Source organism: Hyposmocoma kahamanoa, unplaced genomic scaffold, assembly GCF_003589595.1.
Source record: "Hyposmocoma kahamanoa isolate Upper Pololo Valley unplaced genomic scaffold, ASM358959v1 289, whole genome shotgun sequence".
Classification (NCBI taxonomy): Eukaryota; Metazoa; Arthropoda; class Insecta; order Lepidoptera; family Cosmopterigidae; genus Hyposmocoma; species Hyposmocoma kahamanoa.
Genome location: NW_020653777.1, coordinates 604203 through 615733, shown reverse-complemented (window position 1 = coordinate 615733; position 11531 = coordinate 604203). Strand labels below are relative to the sequence as shown.

Sequence of the window (11531 nt, the reverse complement as noted above, 5' to 3'; positions counted from 1 at the left end):
ATGGACGTCGGGTCCGCGCTAAAAAGTGTCCGAACTTATAGGGCGTTAAAATCGTATACAGAGCGTCATCTTCGTTTGTTCGACTGACAGCGAAGCAAGCAAAATTAGACAGTACTGCGATGACATTGCAATTTAAATTCAACGTTTTAGCTTTTTCATATTCCTTTACATGTCACTACGTTTAAATAGGTTGACTTGGGACATTTTTTTCGTGGTTTTTGTATTAGACCCGTCGTCCATTTATTTGTAAGTCAATGGATATCTAGATGTATTATCGCATACCCCTTGCTTTTACAGTACATCCTATTTTTAGGCTCTATTCGACTGTTTTTGTTTTGTGGACGCGGTTATTCCGATATTTGTGAACGATTCGATTTTTTTATCGTACAATATTATTTAATATTGTATCGGGAAATATTATTTAACATTACACGATAATATTATAAATAATAGAAATAAGGTTTCTTTATATAACATACCTACTGATTTTGATTTTTTATTTTGCTGTTGTGTATATGAATGGAAAAAATATTATTATTATTATTATTGTTTTTCTTGTACTCGACTGATGGTCGGATATTTGGAACCAGGTACGGGCCTAAGCCAAGTATTCTGGTTCGGTTGTGGTATTGTGTGGGGATGTGAGTGAGTGGGGATTTTTTGTGGAGTTTTTTTAATCAGGTGTATTTAAGAAACGGCGTCTAGTACAATTGACTTTTGTAGAGGTATGTAGGTTTTAGGGTGCAGATCTATCATTTTTAAGGCGGTATGAAGGGTTTTCGGTATGATACCAGTTGACGAAATTATAATGGGGACTATCTTAATGGTTTCTTGGTGCCACATCTGTTTGATTTCGTCTGCTAAAGGTATGTATTTTTGTATTTTTTCAGTGTGTTTTAAGTTGTTTGTACTGGGAACGGCAATATCTATGAGGTAGGTGGTCTTTGTAGATTTAACGTTAGTGTTATATCAGGTCTATTGCTGAGGATAGATTATTATTATTATTATTAGATCTACTTTAGGCTCTCGCCTCTCCTACGGCCTAAAAGATTAATATACTTGAATATTTAAATAATAAAAATTGCCACTGAAATTAGGTAGTGAACACTAGTCAGAGAATGACAGTGTAATGCTGACATTACTGCTTGGCAGCAGAAATACATAAAGTTGCAGTACTTCCCTAGACGAACTCTTCACAAGGAGCTTTACTGCTAAGAATCCATCCATCCAGACCTTATGGCTTCGTAAAAGAGCCACCATACTTATTAACGCGAAACCAGAGCCAATCATAATACATATGTAATAACTATTTATCGTTAAGATTTACAAAATAGAAATTAGCCATATTTTGTATTAATTTGCTATTATAATAATTTTATAACCCAATTTATTCCGACTTCTCGGCCGCCATTTCTTTAGATGTGGATTTTTGCGAATGTGTGCGTGTGCTTTAATGGGAGTGTCGCCGTCGAGCGCGTATATATAATAGCTTTATGTTCATGCAATAAGAACGAAAAAGAAGTTGCGCGTTTTGCTTCTTTTCTTCTTTATGACACTTATTACATGAATATCATCGTCTTACAGTGAATACTTCGATCGTGATTTCTATGTAATTTTTCAGGACAAAAATGTGCTGAAAAATGTAGTAAACGCAATAATGTTTGTAGTTAGCATTTTATTATATTGGTTAAATTATACCTCTTTCAGATACTATATTACTTTAATAATATATATAAGCAATAAGTTTACAATTTTTTTTCAACAAAAATCAGTAAATCGAACTTTGTTGAAAACACGTATGAGTGGTTTTCATTCTAAGGCGACGGTATACTGCTTTTTCTGAACTTTAAACATGTCTTATTTTTATTAAGTACCGTATAAAAGCATAGGGGTTACGCAAACACACAAACACATTTACTATACACTCTTACAGTTATTCAACGTTTTAGAACAAAAGAAATTATTAGGGGCATTGTACAAAGCTAGACAGTTACTTTTAGCGTATTAAAACTTCTAATATATACATTGCTGCAATAAAAAAATTAGAGCTGTACTGTTGCTTGTTTTATTATATAATTTGTGTTTTAGAACCAAAAACCAAGGACATAACAAGGTCAGAGAATAAACATTACAAATGATGAACACTCGACAGAATGCCGTAAGTCACTTTATCGTAGACATTTATGTTATTAAATAATATTCTAGGCAAATTCGATGTAGAACTCAACAAAAAAAAAACATTTATTATTTTTGGACTTTTCACCTACTTGGGAATCCGTAAAAACCGTATCGGATCTATAATTATCAAAAAGTTTGCAAATTACCTAATGATACGTATAATTTATGAATAAAATAATTAATTATGTACTAGTAGATGAAACAATACAGAAAGATATTATATTAATTTACTCCATATCTCATCCAGCATCAGTTTTTATTCGACTTCAAAAAAAGGAGCCGGGGAACCAACATTTGGACCATTTTTTTTTACGTTAGGGTGTGATGTATATATATTTTTGTAATATTCTTAGTGTTTAAAATAAAAAAAAAAAAAAAAAAAAAAATCCGGCCCTGTGATTTTATTAAAATCGGTTGCCGGAAAGAGCGCGAAATCGGATTCATCCCCTAGTGACAAACTATGACTAGGGGATGAATCAGATTTCGTATCGATCTCTTATAGGTGGAATATTTTCTCCAAATTTAATTGGAACCAATACTGAGGCACCCTCTTTCCAACAAAAAAAAGGAATCATCAAAATCGGTTTACCAATCACATATTTATCGCCTAACATACAATACAAAAAAATACGGTCCAAATGAGAACCTCCTCCTTTTTCTGAAGTCGGTTAAAAATGTGAATTGTTCTAATTTCTATCAGATTACAGCTTTAAAAAAGTTCTAAATATCGTCAAAATAGGAGACTACCATTTAAAATGTGTTTTACTCGTTTATCCTCTTTGTTTACATTTCGGACACCCTATATCCACAACACAGGAGCGGTACCCCAAAATACGTCTAGTTCCCTGATGGCGGACTTAATTAATGGAATACCGTGAAATTAAAAAAAAACCGCCACGTCTTTAGTGACAAGCGACTGAACAAAGCAAAATCGTCTATAGACTGTTTTTTTAAATACCAAGTGGCGGGACGAACAAGTCGTGCGCCTGGTGGTAAACGACACGCCTTTCCACAACAGTTGCAGTGCCATTCAGAGCTTTAAAGCGCAAAGATCTTATGGGCACTGCCATTGCGCCCGTCACCCTAAGTTAACAAGTCCCATGTGCCTATAATTTCACCAACACCTTTACCCGTCTAAACCGAAACGCAGTCATGCTCTCATTACTGCTTGGCGGCAGAAATAGTTACGGTGACAGTACTTTTACAACTCTTTTACAAGGATCACTGTTACTCAATTTCAAGACAATTTCACCAACATTACTTTCGTATCTCGATCAAGTGACTTACAAAACTCTCTTAATTAAAATATTCGCTTTCTTTTTAACCGACTTAAAAAAAGGAGGAGGTTCTCAATTCGTCTGTATGTTTTTTTTTGTAGGTATGTTACGCGATAACTCCGCCATTTGTGAACAAATTTTGATGGTTTTTGTTGGAAAGAAGGTACCTCAGATGTGGTCCCATTTAAATTTCAAGAAAATATTCCACCTCTAAGTGTGGTAAACTAGGGGATGAATGACTTTTGAGGTCGGTTTTTTTAACCGGAGGTTAGGTTACTCTCGTTTTATTTGTAATTTTTATTAATTCGTGTCATATACAAAAACTGTGCAATATGAATTAGTCACAAAGAAAATGAAACATCAGTAATAACGTTATTTCTGAATGTGAAAGGTAAAGAACCTTAGTTCCAAACAGTATTTTTCAGAGCGAGAATGAGGCTCTTAATTAGGCATTTGTTAAAGAAAAACAAACGACGATAGGATTTAAAGTCTTTTACTATTGCATGATTATTAGCTTCTAAAGCAATGTTTGTAAAAGCATTTAAATTTCAAAATATTAGACTTAAACTCCTTTACCTTCCACCTACAGATGTATTTTCCAATAAGATAAAAAGACAAAAAAAGCGCGTAACGTAAAACAGTGTGCGATGTTACCGTGCTACAAAAATACAACCTAGAAATTTTTCGACAATGCCTCCCGACTTAATGTTGCTAACATTTGTCCAAATAACCAGAAGTGCATTTAGAATAATAAATACAGGGAAAAAAAAAGAAACAGTGCTGTGCGTTTCAAACTACAATTTCGAAAGTGCTATGAGACTTACGGGGGTGCTACATAACAGAAACTTTAATTTAAAAATGTTAAAACTTCGAATACGGTTTTAAAAATATGTAACACAAGAGGGTGGGGTTATTATTGAGAAAAATTACATACAATATTAATTATTTAATTGGTTAAAGGCGACCCATCAAGGCCCTATAAAAACGCCCGGAGAAATAATTTACAAAAGAGAGACATTGCTCTTTAAAATTCTCAGGCGCTAGTTTTATTTTGTTTCTCTTTGTATTATACTTAATTTAAGCCATTTATAATAATTTCAAATGATTACATGATGCGAAATTAAAACACATCTAAACTGAGTACAATGTAATGAGCCAATGCGCCAGCGGACTTTGTCCTTAACAGATACATCTTATAATAAACCAAAAAAAGTGAAGTATTACAAATAACAGATTGCAATAAGCCGATGAAGTTTCATAACACCTTCCTAAACACCAAGTGACACTAAGTGGGTATAAGTCTACATTTATAACAAAATTACCTCGACATGGAGAGGGTGCCAGCTTTGGTCTGCGCAGGCGACGCTTTGCGGCGAACCCTTGCCGCATGACCACCAGTGTTAATGTTAGAGCCCAATTGACATTTTGTTAATAGGTTTATTTATATGTATTTAAGGAGATTGTTTGGTGACATAACGGACTAAAGTTGCTGAGTATTAAAAACTCTATTCCATTTATAATAAGAAGATTCATAGTCTCCAGTCGTCCAGCGTGCTGTCCACTGTATCCATTCTGTATCAGTAGAATTTAATCACATAGTCGTCTAATTTAAAGTCTGGCGTCAAATGCGGAAATCTAGGCTTCAATTTCTGAATTTCAGAAATGGATTTAAAAATTATATAGATTTCAATATTTCCCTCTGAGCTTTAGTACAGAAAGTTGAGGTCTTTGAACTTTAAATTGTCTTATCATACGTGTTATAGAGTTTTTAACCCTATACTTTGGACTTTAGTCTCATTTTCACGTTAGACGGTTAGGATCATCTCTTGGTATACTTCAGAAGAATTTAAATGTCAAATTGGGACCTTATTAGTAAAACATTAGTAATAACATTACACATACAAAATAAATACATAATATAATTAGATTTTTAACAATAACATTATAAGTAGGAAATTATACACCGAGTACATGGGGTGATTTGTTTTACTATAGTATAGAAGGTAATACTATCTATCAATTTAAAAAAAAATTACTATGAGAGGCCCCATTCCAATGATATAATAAATACCAGCTTTTCAGTACTAAACATTCATACTTACTCGAAATACATGGGAGACATAATTTTTCACCAAATTCGAAGGGGTAGTATAATAAAAATAGTAAAAAGTGTTCATATTGATAAACCAATGTTATACGATAACTATAGTAAATTGATAACCGGCTTGCTCTTAATTAGACCCAGGGTTGATTATTTGTTAATTTTTAATCACATTTATTTACTAGCAAATACTGGTGGCGATTCTGAATGTAATTTTAAATTGAATTAACAAATTTTATATGTTATCATTATTTTAGTAAGCCACGGCACAATATGTCAAAACTAAAAAAGAAATACTTGTTTTTTTTTTATGTTGTTAGGATTATATTACTAACATCATAAATAACATCTTTTCTTCCATAACATTTAATTATTCATCATTTTTGTACAATAGTATTGAAATAGATCGCTTTAAACGGTGGTAACACAAGAAAACAATAGTGTAAATACCAGCACGATGCAAAACACAGTAGCGAGTGTGGGGGTCGTTGCAAAGGACGCTCGCACGTTGGAACTTTTTTCATAATATTAAGTGACGGAACGAAGAAGTCGTGCAACTGATGGTAAGCTACATGCCTGTCCATAACAGTTGCAGTGCCACTCAGAGACACCCACTAATACTGTCTTAGTGACCGAACGGTTACCATGCTGGTCTGCCACGCAGAGGTCCCGGGTTCGATTCCTGGGCCTGGACAAATATGTGTATGTCCTACGTTTATTTCTCTCGTGAGTTCGGGGGTAATTTGTGGTTGTCTTTGTGTGTCCATAGCACCCGCGATATAGGGTGCGGAGTTATAAGTGTGTGTGTTATTACTACACCCACTATCTTAGGAATAAAGTTGACTTACTAAAAAACGCTTTTTGAACTAAATTTAGTATTTGTTAAAAAAAAAATACAGAATCGACACCAGATCCATTTAAAAAAAACAAAGGTGCACAAGCTCTATTTGAGTGCTAATACCTAAAGTTCTAATACTTACGTGGTTGGCCTAGACCTCTGCGCCATTGTTATACTAGCCAAACAAAAACACTCCGTTAGCCACACATGCTATGCTAGTTTTTTCTATGCTAGAAATCTAGGTAGTCTAAAACCTTGTCTAATAAAATATACTGCGATTATTTTACGGTATACTAATCGCCGTAGAATCTCAGGCGATCTACATGATGGAAAGTTATAACCGCCACCTACAGGCTTTTGTGGTTACTACACTCAGAAAAAAAATCGCTGGCGAAGTGACAATAAATACTGTCTTTTTTAAAAACAGAGTAAAATTATATTTGCAGGGTTGCCAGTATTTATAAAATTTTAAATAATAATGTAGTTGTTGTCGACAGATTTATCGATAGATTGTGAAAGACGGTAATTTTTTTCCAAATATGATATTCTAGTGATTACTAATTCGACGCCTCCCACGTAAAGTATCGTATGTCAAAATTGCCAAGTTTACAGGGGAGCCTTTTAAAGTTCTGAATTCACTGAAATAAGCATAACACGTGACTTTAGATTTCTCACTTTTATTAGGCAAATCTCGTAACACACGTTGAGTATCATAAAATCCTAGATATCGGTTAGATGATCTATTAGATGATCACTCTATGTGAGTAACAAGCTTTGCTAAATGAAACGGAGAACTTTAAAACACTCCCCTGTAAACTTGGCAATTGCGACATACGATACTTTACGTAGGAGGCGTCGAATTATGTTATTGCCTTCTTTATTTTTATTTGACAGTTGGCCTACAAGTATATAAATTAATTTTTATTCATATACATTTTAATAAGAACAAGCGGATTTGATTATATGTATTGAATTAAAATAAAAAACTTTAAAAGACGTCTCTTTGTATTTTTAATGGACACAATTGTAAATGCAGTGCATTTATGTTTGAACTTCCAAAAATTGGCAATTCAAATGAAGCGTTGGATTAATTAATTAGTGTAAAGATTTTTTTAGTTTAATGGCCTTGGCTGCATACTATTCAGAGATTTTTACTAATTATTCCAAGTTATAATTAAATATTTTTTAAATATAAATATATCACTTGTATCTACTTTTCCATAAACAGTATTTCCTAATTCATAATTTATTAAATACTGCACATAAAAGACTGAAAACATAAATTAAAATATGATTAGAATCGGTTTTTCTCATCACTATTCGTCGACGTTCGACGGCAGACCGACGACAGCAGCTTAGCTTTGAATATGAGCTGGTTTAAATGATTGAATTTAAATAGAAAAACGTCTCATATTAATGTAGATCATAGGTTCCCAAACTTTTTGGTTAAAAAAATACAGTAATACCTCGCTTTACGCGGACGCATTGATTTAGCCAATTCGAACCCGTAGCTTCTTCTTAGTTAATAAAAGTGCATTGTCACAGGTACTTCTTTCTTGGTAGGTCCTTCAATTTGTAATCACTATGACCTTAACCGTCTCCTTAGAGGATCTTTCTCCAAGCTTGATGATGGTAAGAAAAATAACAACAAGACAATCACAATGTCAACGCTCTTAGCCAATAGTACAGAAATAGAAATTACATTTTGTAACGAATGTATATTGTGTACCATTTGACTGCGGCACAGGTGCGGTGTGGACCATTCGCCGATAATGGGCTACAAAAGTTACAAAGTTAAATACTTTTTTAACTAAGGGTTCCTTCAGACTGGGTGCTTATAGAAGCACCATAGTAACAATATTTAGAGCTTCTAGGTTTGTCAGGAGTTACCATATTTGTCTCATTGTCGTGACAGCCATGGCTGAGAGAATAATACTACGTCATTCGTCGTGAATAACCAACAGCTTACAAGGAAATGTTACAATTTTTTTAAATTTAAATCACGTACACTTGTTTATCCAAACAAACCAAGTTTCGGGCCCTTTACAGGTCCCATGGGCATGGTTGACGAACGAAGTTTACGAAATTTTAACTATGTTGATAAATAAATGTTGTAATATATAATGTTATGACTTGTCTACTCAACTGCAAGAAAGAAAATTAAACAAAAAAAACCACACACAAAAACAGAATTAATGTACAACATACCTGCTAAGTCTACGTCCAGGTGCTGAAGCCTTGGATTCCCTTGGCTCCTCCGCTGAGGACGTCATAGAAGTCTCCATGGGATTGTCGCCACTGTCTAACAGCTGAATTTGTGTTTGTCGGACGAATACGCCGTAGTTTTCATCGCACTGAAATGATTTTATCAATTATTTATAAATAAAAATAGAAAAGGGTATGTTGACGAAGTTTAGGCACATGGAGCAGATGAATGAATGTAAATTAAGGAAAGAAAAGGCCAGAATATATTGGCTAGTCACTTGTCTAGTGTGTTTTAAATAGAGGGAAAAATTTTTTGGGTTCATAAGAAACATAGTTTATCCAGGATTTTTACATGAGAACTGGTGAACAAAATAACAAAAAGAATACAAATTTAAAAGAATAAAAAACTAAACTATATAAAAAAGTATGTACTGCAGCGGCTCGCTCACATGGTCCAACATGAATGGATTCATTGAAAGAGGACGGCCACAAAGAACATTCTCATGAACAAATTAAAAGTGTTCTTAATAAGGCCATAGTATTTAGTGAGAAGAATTAGGGGGAATAAGGGGGCCTGTATGAAAAGTTTTATGAATAAATCAAACGAGAGAGGTTTGTCATTATGCTAAAAGGACATCAGGAGTCTCTGCCTACCTCATGGCATGAGTCTTGGAATTACTCAATGAGAAACCTGCAAATAATAGGTCCCCAATTCTAGGAGCACTAACCTGCAGGTCTATAAAGTGATACATAGTGACTGAATATTTTATATCTGACCAAATCTCCTTTCATTGGATAATGAAAATTTTCTTTCAAACAAATTGTATTTAGTAAATGAAACTATTTTCCGGATTTAAATCGCGTATATTTGTTTTTTAAAACAAAAAACCATGGGACCTGTATAGGGCCCGAAACTTCGGTTTGTTTGAAAAACCAAATATACGCGATTTAAATCCGGAAAAATAGTTTCATTTCCTATGTGTAACAATCGCGAACACCTAAGAACTCGACAAATTGTATTTTTTATTTTTATGTGACAATGTTAGTATAACAAACCGTACACTTATGTAATGAATGTAATTGCACAGAGTTGTAAGGTAATTGTGAGAAATGGACGCCACGTGCCACATCCGGAAAACATGCTAAAGGTGAGCGTGATTTAAAAATTTTTTTATACACTCAGCTAAATCAAAGGTTCCCAAACTGTTTCGCTCACCTTTCGGAAAGATAAAAAAATTGCAACACATGGCAACACGAAACATTATTGAAAACACATATTTATTAGTAACTAACACAAAAAAATGGATATATATATATATGTAGTGTAGTTTATATAGATAATACAAGTTTTTTTTCAAATGTGATAGCACCCCCTGGACACTATCAACACCCCTCAATTACTTCCGAGGCCCCTACTGTCGCTATACCTCTGAATGAGGCCTTACAACCCTGACATACAGAAGTATCAACAACATGTATGTTAGTATACTAACAAATTTATATACATAGAACATTTTTTATTAAATCAACATGAGCACTACGGCAAGAAAGAGTAAGTGATGAGAGTAAATAAAAGCAGCCGAATATACGGCCATTAAATGAAGACATCGTCATTTTTTGGACTTAGATCTCTATAAGTAAAAAGCAATAAGTTATGTCTAGTAATATCTTATAAACATACAAAGTTATAACTGACCGTAAAATACGCATGGCCCCTGACAGTGCCATTATTCTTCCCCTTCGCCTCGTCCAAGATGACTCCTATCCACTTTCCAGTAGCGAAAGTCGGGTATCCAACATAAGCGACGGAACCTTTCACGTCTTTCCCGACGACTAGGACGCGCTGACCGAGCGTCAAAGCCTTATCTGACATCTTTACCACCTTATTTAACTACAACCTCACTATAAAATCCAAATAAATATAATATTAAAACGTATCAAAACTTATACAATGTACGAATGCAATGAATTTAGAAAAACTTACACGAAATATTGTATAGTTGAGTAGTATAGTATGAGTTTCTGAATAAGAGATAATAATTATAGCATATTTAATTAATATTTTCGTACGTAAACGGTAGTTATCAATATTTTTCAGTAATATTGACGAAATTCTTGAAATGACGAATTATGTCAGTTGTCATTTGTTATAACCGCGTTCAAAATTAGCAAGTCAAACCGATTTAAACATATAAAATTAAATCAAATTTCCATTTGTTGCAATATTTACAATATTTTATCTTAATCAACTTAACCTTTCGAAATTTTTAGGAAGCGACTTAATGTTTTCTTGAAGATGAGTTTTTAAAAAGCTTTAAAATGCTATATTTTCCTTAAATACATAAAAACCGGTTTTCTCGTGTGGTAGTCAAAGAGTAATTCGGAATTTCATCAATGTCAATAATTTAAACGCAGCTGTAATACAGCGTCACCTATTACGAGTTTTATGTACTACTTGCATTGTTTCTCTAAGGTCATGTTAGTTTTACAGTTCACCGGTAGATTGCGTTTTATTTTTGATTCGAGAGAAACTTAAGAAAATTTCAATGTTTTTACTACATTGTTTTCAGAATAATAAATTAAATCAAGCTTAACAAACTTATTAATGTATCCACCACTTCCACTAGTTGTTGAAAGGTTTTTAAGTTTGGTCAGGTGTTCTGCAAAAAGGCGCCAAAGAAATGGAAAATTACCTCAAGTCATAAGTGTGTGGCAATATTTCGCTGTTGTCATCTTTATATTGAAGTGCTTGACCTCAACATTGCCACGCATAATGAGGGCATGACTCACTTTTCAAGTATCCTTATCAGTCCAGCTCAACGTCACGAAATCCGTCCGCGAAACTAACACCTGTAGAGTTCCATGATCTCATTTCTTTTTGTTACACTACAAAAAGTTCCATTATGTATTTGTATAGCAACGAAACAAATTA

General features: G+C 33.7%; 1 protein-coding gene across 1 annotated transcript; it reads right to left on the bottom strand.

Moving 5' to 3' along the window:
* Window positions 1-6319: 6319 nt before the first annotated feature.
* LOC113229189 (dynactin subunit 1-like) lies at window positions 6320-11417 on the bottom strand. Its single transcript, XM_026462706.1, has 4 exons — window positions 11293-11417; window positions 10296-10501; window positions 8603-8748; window positions 6320-6569 (listed from the first exon to the last, which is right to left on the bottom strand). The coding sequence occupies exons 2-4, from the start codon at window positions 10470-10472 to the stop codon at window positions 6533-6535; spliced, it is 360 nt and encodes a 119-aa protein (XP_026318491.1). The 5' UTR covers window positions 10473-10501; window positions 11293-11417; the 3' UTR covers window positions 6320-6532.
* Window positions 11418-11531: the final 114 nt, after the last annotated feature.